The sequence below is a fragment of the Mastigoproctus giganteus genome, chromosome 4 (genome assembly GCF_048544385.1).
Source record: "Mastigoproctus giganteus isolate SK-2022 chromosome 4, ASM4854438v1, whole genome shotgun sequence".
In the NCBI taxonomy this organism is placed as follows: domain Eukaryota; kingdom Metazoa; phylum Arthropoda; class Arachnida; order Uropygi; family Thelyphonidae; genus Mastigoproctus; species Mastigoproctus giganteus.
The window spans coordinates 213,380,077-213,394,643 of NC_143578.1; the positions used below are offsets into that span (position 1 = coordinate 213,380,077).

A 14,567-nucleotide genomic window follows, 5' to 3' on the forward strand; every position below is an offset into this window, starting at 1 on the left:
CACCATGTGACATTCTTCAGCATTTGCCACTGCTCTGAAACTCTAATTTCTTATAGGCCATGGAAACATGTTCATCCACTCCTGTGGACACCTGAAGCTCCAAAATTTTGGATGTTGCTCAGTTTACTTTTTACCTCATGGATGGTTAATTCCATCAGTCAGTATTTGGCCCACCTGTGTTGTCCTTATTCTTCCATCTTTTCACTACTTTGGCCAGCTGTGGTTAATTTTATGAGGTTCATACTTGTATGTGCTTGTCTCGTGGAATAAGATATGAACAATAAAACCTTTTTGAAAGTGTATGCATTTTCTGCTTGTCTTTGATATACGGCAAAATCCCATTACAATGAATACAGTTTTATTGAAATTTTCACAATAAAAAAAATATTTCTAGTTCCTGGCTAACTTATTATTAATACTAGTCTCATTCTGGTGAAAAACTCAGCACACAGAATTATTTTCAGTCTACCTATGCCTAACAAATTGTTTTAAATGAAAGTAAATTTTTGTTTCATAAATTTATGAACTTTGCTGCAGGAGCATTTTTCTGTAAGAAAAATATGGCAAAAGAATTCAATATTATGCCATCTAAGTTTTACACATTTTTGAATGAATTATATGTCCATTTGCAGCATGTAACTGGTACAATGTTTCACTCACTCACATAAAATCAAATTCTGGGTGGTGGTAAAAGAGGCCTTGTTTTTTCATGATTCCCAGAAGTTCACTGGATTGTGCGGGAGGGGGGAGATCAGAGTTAATTAGAATAACCAAATCCATATTTTTGTTTTCAGTGAAATGAAATTACTATTAGTAATGAGCGATAATAAAAGTTTTAAGCATTGAAAGCAAATATTGTTGTAATTAATATGTAAAAAGTTATATCTGCTATAATTCTTATGACTACAATATGCTTTAAAAACAATGCTGTCTGAACAAATTATTTTTACTTTTGTAGTACATGCATTTTATTTATTGATTTTAAAGTTGATAGTTAAGTGAAAGAAAGCAAGAAATTACTACTTCTGCATATTATAAAAGTACAGCAGAATCTGAAATATCATTTTTGGAATGAAATTTCAGTACAATGATTTGTGCATTCCCTTGAAGTTTATTGTAATGGGGTTTTACTGTGTCTGTATTTCCTGCACACTTAAGCGTTCTCACTGTGCATGCATCTCGTTCACTACACTGGGAATGCTGTCCTGTCCAATACCTGAATTTTATTTAGTTAGCAATACTCTTGCCCCCAAATTAGCAAAATGCTAAATGCTAGTGAGGTTCATTACCATATGTTTAGGGTTTACAATACTGAGATTCTGGTCATTTTTTTCCAGTATCAATTTAAAAAATAATTATCCATGATTTATTTGCATAAAGGTTATAAAATATACAACAATAAATCATTAATATTGCTGAATTTGCAAATGAGGGATTGTTATACACAGTACAAATGCAACGGGAAACTGTAAGACAAAATCTTACAAATATATTTCTCTTAGTAAGTAGTGTGTGTGGAAGTAAAGCACTTAAGGAATAACAAAAACATCATCCTGTACTTGAGGATGCGACAAGCAACATTTAGCACATTTTGGGAAAGGGTGTCGATATGAAGCAGTTCAAAAGGTATTGTGAACAGGTGATCTAGAGGTAAAAGATGAAAGTGTTTTGTTGTGTGGGAAAAATATTCTGTTTTTCCCACCAAAGGAAGAATAATGAGTTCAAAGAATAACACCGTGATTGGGTCAGGTTTAAATTAGATAGGGGGAGATACGTAAATGCGTGCAAACCCCTCTGGGGTTTGCATATAAAAAAAGTAGTACAAGGGGTGATTGTAGCATGCAATAAATAAATAAGGTGCTCGCACCAAAACAGGGGTTTGTGGTTATTGTTCAGAGGGGTTGCAGACTTAAAGTGGTAGTTCTGGGTTCAGTTCGGGTCCCATTCTGGAGTGTCCAGCTATATAGTGAAGGGTTCGGCCGGGCATGTTCCTGTGCTAGAAGTTAATCTGGAAGTTGAATGACAAGCCAGTCAAGATAGTGCCCTGGCTTCTACTACTGCTGTGGCATTTCCTGCAGTATTAACAGAGAACTGTTAAGGCGCCTCTGTGGGTAGGAGCAGTAGTGCGTAGCACACGCTTCTTGATTAGACTGAGGTTCGAGCCCGTAACCACCAAATGCGGAAGGTCAGGGAATAACCACCGCATATCCCCAGCCCGGATAAAGGGTGAGGGTTGGCGTCAGGAAGGGCATCCGGCCGTAAAAATTGCATGCCAAAACAATAAAAACGCTGACCCCATATATAATGGAAAAAAGCGAGGACAAAAAAAAAAAAGAGAGAACTGTTCTCGAAATTTTTCGTGTTAAAGAAACACAGGAAATGTTTAGTTTTGAGTTGGTTGAAGTTGTAAAGAAAATTGATATTGCAAAATTAAGACAGATTACATGGAATTGTTAGCATTAAGTTAGCAACTTATGGATTGCTGTTGTGAAGAGAATTGATATTGGTGATTAAGATTGAATTAGTTTAGTGTTTGAAGCTGTAGAGACAGAGAGTTGAGATTGTTAATTGAGAGAAATTTTATGTAAATGAATACCAGTTATGTATTGCAAGTAGATTTGTATGATAAATGACTTTTGTTTTATATTTGTGTCATTGCTCTTGAGAAACTGACAGCTCATGTATAATATATATATATATACTTGTGGGGGGGGGGATATCCCTCAGCTCCTGGAAATTCTAATTTTTTAACGCAGTCAGGTAGCTTTTGTGCCTTGAGGGGAGCTGCTGTACGAAAATCATAACAATGGCCACTGCGGGAATACTTAAGGTACAGGGAAATAAAAATTAATACCCCTCCCAACTTAGATTTGGTTTCCTCGACCAAGCTTAACATCAGTCCCTTTCTTTTGTTAATAAAGGTATAGTGCCATAAAAAGTCAAAAAGGAAATAAGATTTTTAAACTACAACTATCTCAGTAGAAAGCACCAACCAGCACAGAATCCAAAAGGACATTTTCTGTCGCTAATTAAATGTTCCAAAATTAGATCCAGTTTAAACAATAATACTATTGAGTTTTGTTTCTTAAGAGCCCACTTTATTCGGACAGATAGTGTGGATGCTTATTTTTATGTTTTTAGAATAACTGTATGTTTAATAATTTTTGCTAGAATATTTATTATTGTAATAAAAGTTTGATTTAAAATGTGAATTCAAGTAATTACTTGTTTTTTCCTAATTGTCATAAAAATTTATTGCAAAAAATGTTTTTTTTTTTTTTGGAATACCGGTATCCTGGTTTCATAAAGTAAAAATACCGAAATACCAGTATTAAGATTTTGACCGCTATTATGAGTCCTACTTACATTAATATGCGCAAGTTTATACATAGCTATTTGTTTCATACACGTGCATAAAAGGCACAAATGATGTGCGATTATAACTATTACAATATGAAATTATTTACAAATTATAATAACTTCAATTAATGTTAGTTTTCCAAATCGCAAAGTTTAAAATTTAAATACAGTAGAACCCAGATAAGAAATTCCTGTATAAGTTTTTCCCTGTACTAGGCTTGGTTTCTTAATTCCTAATTTCAACTCTATATATTGTAATGTATTACTTTCCCATATAAAAAGTACCTGATAAAGAATACCCAGTGTATTAATGTTTTTTAAATATAGAAATTCTTTATATTGAAAAAATATTAAACAACAAACATTTTGATATGGAAGTGACATATCGCAGTTCATTTCTTTGATATCCATAATTGAATAGGGTCGACCATGTGAAGTGTTTGCTGTTAAGTTCTGAATTACTTAGTGGATTGGTGCTGTGTCTTATTGTAATTGTGACCTTTTAAGGTATGTTGAAAGCTGAATTTATAATACTTTATTTCTGTAGATTAACATTATTTTTAGTAATTCTTTAAAGAATAACTGTATTTTTGTCTATTTACCATTTGGCCATAATTATTCGTTCCTCCTCCCTTCCTTGGCAGTTTTATTTTAATGCTACAAATATTAATAATTATTAAAGAAAATTCTTTCCACCTGTTTATGCTTGTTTGAAGTATTTGGTGATGAGTTGAATGAACAGAATGTTAAGCAATTAGAAATCCTCAGTTTAAAAATGTTTCCCACAGGCAGAGCAAAATATAAGTTCTGAAATAGTACTTAAAAATCATCTTTTACATATCAACTTGTGTATTTTTTTTTATTTATGTAGTTAATGTTTCATAGCCTTAGACCATTTTCCCTCAGACGTTCTAAACCTCCACTTCCTTGGAAAATAGGGTTCTGCTGTAGTTGAATTTTTTGAAATGGGTAATAAAAAAAAGTATTATAGATCCCATGATATGTTAAACAACACAATTACTATAAAAAGTCCATGAATATTTTGTACAGTTCAAGGGAGGGGTCACCGTCTGTGTTACACAAGGCAAAAGTACTCACTGGCAAAAAAAAACCCTACGTACGATCCTGGCTGGCTGTGGAGTTCCCCTGTACACAGTCGGACCTCTCTTTAGTGAACTTTGATTTCCCCCTGGTCATTACATTGAAAATAGTTTCCACATAATGAACTGATTTCGAGAGACCTGGGTACGCATTGTTCGCACCTCCGGCCTTTAGGCAATAAAGCTGTAGAAAGCATGAATTAAGAGCTAAAAGGATTAAGCATTAATCCCTTTAGCTTTTAATAGCAAAAAGGGCATTAATTCCACAAATTAAGAGCTAAAATATTTTACAATTTCATGGTTCCTGTAAAACTACAGGAGGAAACTGGTCAACCATGGTGCGGGATAGAAAAAGATGGAAGGTTCTGGGAGAGGCCTTTACCCAGCAGTGGGTCAGCAATGGCTAAAAAGAAGTAAAACCTATACAACTTATACACTACTATACCGAGAAGTCTTGCTGGTCAGCTGTCCACAGCCATTGCCAAAGATTAAGGCATATTCCCGACGTGGGCATTGGCTCTGGTTAACCTATTTTCTACCGTAAGCATCCTATTAGAGAATTAGGAGAGAGTGACTTTCCTTTATCCCAGAAATTCATCTGTTGTTTCGAAGAAACAGTCATCTACACCTTCATTAAATTTCACCTGTCTCTATTTACATGGTAGCTACAAGTGGTCCCTAATTTCAGCTCTGTTTTAACTGCTGCACAAGTAACCTTACAGTGCCTAAGAGGACACTGTAAGGTTACTTGAGTGTAGTGTGAAAAAGTGGAAGTGCTTAATAGTTTAGCTCAGAGCATTAAAAAAAGAAATTGCTTTTAAATTTGGTATTCCTGCCAGTAGTGTGTTAACCATTCTGAAAAACTGTTTTGATTTTTCAAACTGTTTGAGGAAACGGGACCCAGTCGGAAGTGTGCGAAATTATGCTTTTGGGAAGATGTAGATGATCCGAGACCAAAACATGCTGATATCAGGGCTAGTAATAAAAGAAAAGGCTACGGAGTACACATCTTTTCTGGGGCACAAAACATTTCAAGCCAGTTCTGGTTGGCTGGACAAATTTAAAGAGCATCATGGCTTACTCAAAAAAGTTATTTTTGATGAAAGTGGAGTTGCAATCGAAGAAGACTACACCCATTGGAAAGATACAGTTTTGAAAAAAATTATAGGGGACTAAGAGTCCAAAGACATATTCAATATTGAAACAGGTCTATTTTTTAAATGTTTGCTGAACAAGACACTGACTTTTAAAGGTGATAAATGTGTAGGTGGTAAAAATAGTAAGGAGAGAATTACACTCTTGGCTGGTAATGAAAAACTGAAGCTTTTGGTAATAGGCAAAAATAAACAACCCTGATGTTTCAAAGAAGTAAAGTTGTTAGGATTACAACTACAACAAAAAATCTTGAATGACAAGCGAAATTTTTGAGCAGTGGATTTTAAATTTCGATAGAAAGATCACGTTGATTGTCGACAATTTCCCTGCCCATCTTCACTGGGTAATTTTGAAAATTACAAGTGTGAAGCTTATTTTCTTCCTTCTGAATAATTCATCTTAACTGCAGCCAGTGCCATATAAGCTACAGCTTAGGGCCTCACATTTCAAGGGGCCTTTGCTCCATCTTAAAAAATCCTTTCTTAATATTGTCACAGGTGAACAGTAACGGAGAAGGGCCACAACAAGTTTAAATCCGGCCATGACTGCATTATCAAGAATTTGAAAATGCACTACCGAAGGCTCATACTGCGAAAAATTATACTGAAAATAGAAACCAACCAGCCTATAGATTTGTGGATGTGCATATCAGAGTTGGCAAAAGTGAGAAGTCAAGATGTCACGGAAACAATTGTTTTGCAAAAGCAGGTTTTGATAAAATGCTAATTAACAGAGATGAGAGGGATGAACTACTAGAAGACATTGAGAAATCTTGGGAAGAGTTCCAAGCAAGGTTTAATTAGTGGAGAAATTGTTCTTGACAAATTTTTAGGAGTTGATAATGATGTCATAGTAGCTGAATATCCAAGTGACTCCAACATTTTGGAGCGTATTTAAAGAACTAGTGACAATATCGACAACGAGTTGGATGAAAATGAGGGCAATATTAAACCTTCCAAACAAGAAACATTGGCAGCATTTTAAACTTTGCATCGAAGCCTTCAATGGGAAGAAAATATAACTGAGTGGTTAAAGTTTAACAAATTCGAAAATTTTTATGAACGGTGTACAGTAGAATCCAGTGTACAAAAAAAAAATATATATTTTGACACAATTCTTAAAAGTGTAGTAATTTCTTAATAAAATGTTATAAAATTTATTCATTTCCATTCCCACTATATTTCTGAATTTACATTATTTTTAATTGTTGAAAAGGTCATATCTCTATAACAAATTTTGTCAAGGGAACAATCGATTTCATTATAGAGGTTAGACTGTATTTCAGTTGGCTTCTGTTAATACTAGACTCTTCTGTGTAGTAGAATTCAATCTACTGTGGTATTAGTTAGGATGCTGGTTTTACAGTATCTGTGAGGGCACAATCATTAGATCGTTTGTACAGGGATAAACCTGGGGGAGGGGGGCAGAAGTGCAACACACACACCCAGGCCTCAGATCAAAATAAAGTAGGGTCAGTCCCATCCAGGAATACTGGGATAACTGAAATGTTAATTCTTGCACCCAGTCCCCACTGAAATCTAAGACCTCCCCTGGTTTTGGCCTGTTACATTATATGATCAAAAGTACTTGGACAACTCTCCATGAATATTGTCAAAAGTGCTCTACATGCAGATATAAGAACAAGACAAGTTTCATGGGTCTACCTGTACAAGAGCTCATCAGAAGTCAGTATGGGTCACTAACTGGAACTTTCAAATGGAATGGTGGTTAGATGCTACTTTCATAACCTTTTTGTGCATGCACTTATCTGAATATCCCAAAACCATAGGTGATACACCTCAATGAAAAACAGGTCTGGAGATGGTGGTAGACCCAGGATTTCGACACAGCATGGTTTTTCTTCAAAAATGTGCCATCAACTACTCCAGTGAAATTTTATAATGAAACTACATTCACCATTTATTCTATTATATTAACAACTACAAATGACTAACCATTAATTTTACTTAGGTGAACTTGGAAAACAAAAACTATCTAACTGGATATTAACTTCAAATCATTCAGTATGTACAGTTTAACTGAAGAGATTTTCTGTGCTTTATTTACATCCAAATTGCATGCTCAGCTCAAAATGCTTTCTCACTATTTTTTGCACATCTTTACTTATAAAGATTTAGTTCGGTAGCTATCAACTACATCATAGGTGATTGCAATGTCTCTGATGTCCCAAACCTGAACTCATCACAGTCTGGATGGCTTTAAACTCACAGAATGTGGTTTTTTTTGATAAACCATAAAGAGGGTTACTGGAGCCTTGCAATACACTGTCTATGGAAAAACACACTAATCAGGTCCAACAGATCATAGAAAAATCTGTCAGTACATCAACCATCCATAAAGAGCTGCATAGCATTGGGTTCATTGGTAAGGCAAGTTGGTACACAAACCCAGTGTCATGGTCACCAATGCAAAGTGGCATTTAGAGTGGTATTTCTAATGTTCATGGACTCCAGAACAGTGGCAAATGATGATATTAAATGACTAACTGAACTACATACTGTTTCATTCCAGTAGACATGCTTGGAGGCAGGGAATACTTTGTGCTGTTTTTCCAATCACCTCAGTCACGAACCTTGTCTGTCAGCTAGCAAAGTGCTATTTCAGCTGCTCAGTTGGTGTTAGTATCTGAAGCTATTAAGTCCATGAAATACTTTAGACAATTATGTGCTACATATGCTATGGAAATGGGCACAGTGCAGATGGCAATAGGCCATCAATATCAGAACAACAGTGCTCCCTTTTGAACAGTGAGGGTCTCATACAGGACTGGCTTTGTGTATTACACTGTGGCAGCTTCTTTGTTGGAGTTCAATTTTAGCCAGTTAATAATGGAAGAATAGAAAGTATGTCCAGGAGAGCTGAGACTGTCAAATGGGACAAAGGTGACTAATACATAGTAGGCGTTTGAATTAAAAGAATTTTCGTAATTATACGTGTGTGTCAGAATACTTCTGGTCATATAATGCGGTGTTTTGAACAAGTTCTCCATGGGTACTTATTTGTGATATTCCGTGCTGAGGGCTAAAAATTTTTAATAATTTAACAAGTATTGTCTGTGTAAATATAAATTAATTCTTATTTAGTACATTTTCTAGATTGTTTTTATGCTAATGTAATATTAATATACCTTAATATTTGTTCTGGTACTCCACGTTGAAATACTTTGTGGTGCTCCTTGATCTATTAAGGCTCACGAAAAGTAATAGTGTATATTAGCCTTGCACTTGCAAGAGATGCAGGCAACATTTCAGTGTGTTGTTCTCTAATATTGAATTATCTAGCATGTGGATAACACCTTGGCTAAAGGTTACAATATTATAGGCCATCTGAAACTTCTGTGATTCCATTTCTTAGAATCCCACTTCAAATATCTCATAAACCAATATTACAAATATAGGTGATGACCAAAGCACAAAACATTACAGAAACTATACTGGACACAGCAGCAAGTCATTTTTATGGATCACATAATAATGTAGTATTTGGTCCTTTTATCTTTGAAGTAGGCAATAAAGGAGAAATTAGTATCCTGTGTTATCTCTAGGTCCTTTATGATGCATGACTTTTTGATTACATGAGCTATTAATTCCTGCTGGCAAGGCTAGTTAAGGCCAAGTATTATTATTTCTAGCTACCAGTATTAGAGAAGATTCCAAAAATTAAATGATGATTTTTTTTTGGCATGTTGAGGAGCAATTCCTTTAATTTAATAGTCAATTTAAATCTTTCTGAGAGAGATCGAGATCCTGCTTTTCAGTATTTTTGTTTGAGATATTTTGATCATTTTAACTTCCGCTAATAATAAAAACAAAAATATCTCATTTTTGTTTTTATTATTAAAATGATCAAAATATGATATGTACTGCAACAATTAGGAAAAAGATCCAAGTCAAGATTTTGATTGCATTTATTGGCTTTCACTGGGTTTTTGTTTGAAAAATATACAACAGTATACACAGTGGTTTAGAGCCTCTGATTAAATAGTTCACAATTTTTTGATGAATAAAAGTAGTTATTAAAACATTGTGCAATAATAAAATATCTAAGATTAATTGAAATTAAAAAAATTTAAAGTGAGCACAAGAAAAATATGTATGAAATTTAAGTTTTTTTTGTACTCAAAAAGAAAAAAAGTAAGAGGATACTGTTTCAAATCTTAATAGCTATGGAATACAGTTATTTGTAATAATTGTTGACCATCTATCCATTCCCTCTTTGTAGGAAGCCTAATTAATGAAACAATAAAAAGTTGCACACAAAGAAACCAGTCTGTGAAAATTAAGACATTACTGCTGAGAACCATCTTGGTATTACTAGGAATTAAAGGGCATGTTCCTTTGAGAAACATTATTTCCATTTAAAGTATTCATAATAAGGTCCCTCATTCAACTGTTATAAGTCTCCTTGTGGGTGGGGGGGCAGATATCACACCAATGAACCCAACAACCCTGTCATGCAATAAAGTTGCAATATAAAATATACCAAATAGCAGTAGATATTTCAGATCTAACTGCCCAAAAAGCTCCATCTCTACCATCTTCACTGTCAATATTAAATGCATGTGTGGAGGAAGTTTAATGAAAGGAAAGAAGCCTATGCAAAGACAGGTGTCTCTCAAAACGTGTTACTGTAGTCATCATAATTATGCCATTATAGTGCTTGAAAGAGATATTTGAAGTACAAAATGGATAAACTTTTGGAAACAATAATAGTTTGAATATTAACCTCTTCAGTTTTGACAGTTCAGTTCTGTCTTCTCCACCATCAATAAGAAACCTTATTGATGGAGAAAAGCAGGTAATGCTTAAAGCTCTTTTTTGCAGGATCTGTCAATTCTATGCCCACTTGACATTTTTCATACTTTTTATTTGCACAGGGGTGCCAAGTTTGAAGTATTTAGAAGGGAGGGGATACCTGGCTAATCTCTGAAGAAAGGGTAGCATAACTGAAAGTATTTATGATGTGAAAATAATTGCCATTTATTATGAATAAATTATAATAATACTTCTCAAAAGGGGAATGCCACTTATTTGTAATGTAATAGCTAGCAATAATGTTGCAATTTCCAAAGATCAGTGCCTTTGCATAGGACTTGGTCCATTTAGTGATTAGGTTTCCTATACATGGTATAAAGTCTCATTATTACCTGCTAAGTAAGAAAGTTTAATAAAAGATGCTTTACCATGAGGTATTTAAATAGTTTATTGGTAAGAAAAGGACAAATTGACACAATAATTATAAAAAATTGGCCACATTTTGAATTACATTTAAATCGATAGTTTGGCCTGGGTTTTATGAGAAATGTATAATTTGATTGTAGGAGAGCCAGAAACTGAAGACAGATTTCAGCATAGAAATTCAAAATGTAGCCATTTTATTTTGTCATTGGGACTGTTCATGCCAACTTCTCCTTTTCATACAAATAAACTAAATATTTTGTGGGGTAGTGTCATTTATTATATATAGGATTACGGGGGATATTGAACAAAAAAATTAAATACAAGATGTTAAGCACACTAGTGAAATTATTCCAATCACAAGAACAAAATGCTCCCTGTGATCAGACTAATGCTCTTAACATCTATCTGTATTTATTTATTTAATTTTCTTACTTAATAGATAATTTAATTAGTTTGTTGGGCTTGTCTGAATTATCACATCAGTTCTTTTTTTTTCAGTCAAACGAAAACCACATTTTAAAAAAGTTCAAACCCAGTGCAAAAGCAATCAAGAATATACAAGCATATCATTAGATGAATGCAAAGAATTTATAAAAAAATTATATGATTGGAGGCATTAATCAAAACAAAGAAAAATGACAGGCACTATGTCCAGTTTCTTTTCATATACACCCATAATGGAAGCTTTATAAAAATGCAAAAAAGCAGTAGGAACATTAATTTATTTGCCGAAATTTAAGTGTTTGTGTCTGTGTGAAAAATAAATAAGATCTGCAGCTTCTGTCACCTAAACATAAATAAGCATTTTTTAAAATCATAAAACAATTATTCTTTAACTAATCAGCTTCCTATGTAAGCATCTGAGGCCATCAAAATCCATTAAGAGGGGAATTACTTTTCCTTGGGCTCTGTCTGTGTAGTTTCCAGGCATAACAACTTTCCCTACTAACTGTGCATCTGTTTCTTCCAGAACCTAAAACGAAAACAGAATCAATTTAAATTATGATATAGTAAAACTACACAGACCCATCATTCAGAATTTATTTGGAGATCCAGAAATCACACTGATGTGTAATGAATTAATGCAAGAATACTGTCATGTAATATGAATTAGCATTTTTAAATAATTTTATTGGCACTTCTCAAGTATCAATACCACAATGCTACTTCTGTCTCCTAACTTCCAAATGCCTATTTTGAAGACAGAATTACATGGCTTCAATGAATTTTTTTTTATTGCCTAAGAACTATTGTAAAGGTTGGAACAATAATAATCAGATGCACAGTCCAGACCAGTGGTATGAGAAAAACATCCCCTTTCAATGATTCCTGAGGATATTTATTGTCACTGCAGCCATGTGAGATCCAGCACTGTCTTGGTGGGAAAAGATGCCTCTGAGTCTTGACAATACTGCCATGACATTTTTGTTCAACAAAAATTCTGTAATAATGTGCTGGACAAGGAATTTGATGTTTCACTTTCAAACATTATGCTGGGTATTGATTAAATTAGTCGTGTTGTGGCTACTACAGTTAATTACAACTTCTATCCAATGTTTCCTTGCATCTTTCTTTCTTAATAAATTATATGCTTATTAGGAAACATAGAATTTAGTTTAAAATTTCTATTTCCTCTTGATTTTTTAAGGAGTCCTTATGTGCTGTAATGTAATAACTAGATCGTATGTATAGCTTAGCTTAATTTTCAGCACTCACCTCATAGTAATCCGCTTAGCTGGTGGAGGGTTTTACCACATACATGGTGGTTATAGGATTCTAATACTTTACAGGGATTATGGGTTTAAAATTAAGTTATGGGCTGTAAAAAAAATTTTTAAGAAAGGAAAGTGCACCTTCCATGGTTGCCTAAATAAATTAAATTAAATTAAGAGAAAAAAAGGAAAGGAAAATATAAGCTAATAATCGCGCACGAGCGACTTTCGAGTTTCCTCGTCTTCAGTTAGCTATAGTGGAGGGGGGGAAGAGAGCGCGCTTGTGTTATATACGGGTTGGGTTCCCGAAATGCATTTCAGTGCACGTGGAAACTTGATACGTGCTAAATTCCAAATGGGGGAGAAATTGGCGGGAATCTTTTTGTTTAACACTTTGAGTGATGTATGGCGCTTAAACCATTCAATAACGAGGGCTTCGTTTTCAAGGATTTTGTAGCTAGAATTTAATTACTGTGATGGCTGAATCGATGAGTGGGTTGTGATTTTGAGATTGGACGTGTTGTGTTAGTTCTGTACTTGCTGAATTAGTTTTGAAGCTATTAAAGTGGTAGTATGCACGCGTGTTGGAAATTTTTGATGTCCCGAATTTTGCTGTTGTACTGCCTATGTAACATGCTTGGCAATCTGATTGGCATCTGATCAAATATATAATGTTGTTGTACTCGTGTGTTGTCTTGTATGAATTGAATTTGGAACTTAATTTGTTATACGATGTGAATATTAATTTGATATCTGTATTTTTAAAAATCTGTTGAAGTCTTCTAGCGTATTGTTGATGATATGGGAGCGCGATAAGGGGTTTGTGTGTCTTATTCTTGTTCACGTGGTTAATAATTTTGTTTGGGTTATTAGTGTTATTATGAACTTTGGCGATGGTTTCTTTTATTAGTTGTGGTGGGTATTTTCTGTCGATGAATTTTTTGGTGAGGTATTGTAATTCTATAGATAGGTCTGTTTGTGTGTGGCTATATTTTACAGCGTTGTATATCTGGTTGTATAGAACTGCTGTTTTGATGTATAGAGGGTGGTGTGAGTGGTAATGTAAGAATTTACCTGTATGTGTGTTTTTTCTGTATATTTTGGTGCCTAAAGATGTGTTTATTTTGTATACAGTGAGGTTTAGAAAATTAATTTTATTATCGTTTTCTACTTCGAGGGTAAATTTGAGTCTTTCATGTGTTGTGTTAAAGGTGTTCCGTAAAGTATCGATGGTGGTTCTGTTGCCTATTAAGAGGACGTCATCTGCATACCTCATGTATAGTTTAATTCCTGGGGGAAAGGGTTGGAGAATTTTTTTTTTCTTCGATAGATGCGAGGTAGATCTCGGATAAAGGGGCAGAGATACCGAGGCCCATGGGAAGGCCGAAAATTTGTTCATAGACGTTATTTTGGAATTTAAATTGTTTGGCGTCAAGTAACAGTGATGTGAGTTCTAAAATATCATTAATGTTTAAGTCGGTACGTTTTGTTAATGTGTCGTCTTTGATTAATAGATCTTTAAGGGCCAGTAGCATGGATTCGATGTGTACGTTTGTGTATAGGGAGACGACGTCGAAGGACGCGAAAATATCGTTTTCAGATATGGTTATGGAAGTTATATATTCGTGTGCTTGTTTAGTGTTGTAGACCCTGAACCGAGAAAATCTCATTAAAGGTGAAATGATTTTGTCCGAGATCTACCTCGCATCTATCGAAGAAAAAATTCTCCAACCCTTTCCCCCAGGAATTAAACTATACATGAGGTATGCAGATGACGTCCTCTTAATAGGCAACAGAACCACCATCGATACTTTACGGAACACCTTTAACACAACACATGAAAGACTCAAATTTACCCTCGAAGTAGAAAACGATAATAAAATTAATTTTCTAAACCTCACTGTATACAAAATAAACACATCTTTAGGCACCAAAATATACAGAAAAAACACACATACAGGTAAATTCTTACATTACCACTCACACCACCCTCTATACATCAAAAAAGCAGTTCTATACAACCAGATATACAACGCTGT

At 34.4% G+C, this 14,567-nt stretch overlaps 1 protein-coding gene across 1 annotated transcript in view; it reads right to left on the minus strand.

Moving 5' to 3' along the window:
* Positions 1–9,667: 9,667 nt before the first annotated feature.
* Positions 9,668–14,567, minus strand: part of LOC150087392 (dynactin subunit 1-like) — a gene marked incomplete in the record, with an annotated part of 260,166 nt that continues 255,266 nt past the window's right edge. Inside the window, 1 exon segment of the mRNA XM_090372464.1 lies at positions 9,668–11,789. Coding sequence (XP_090228590.1) covers positions 11,649–11,789 — 141 coding nt within the window.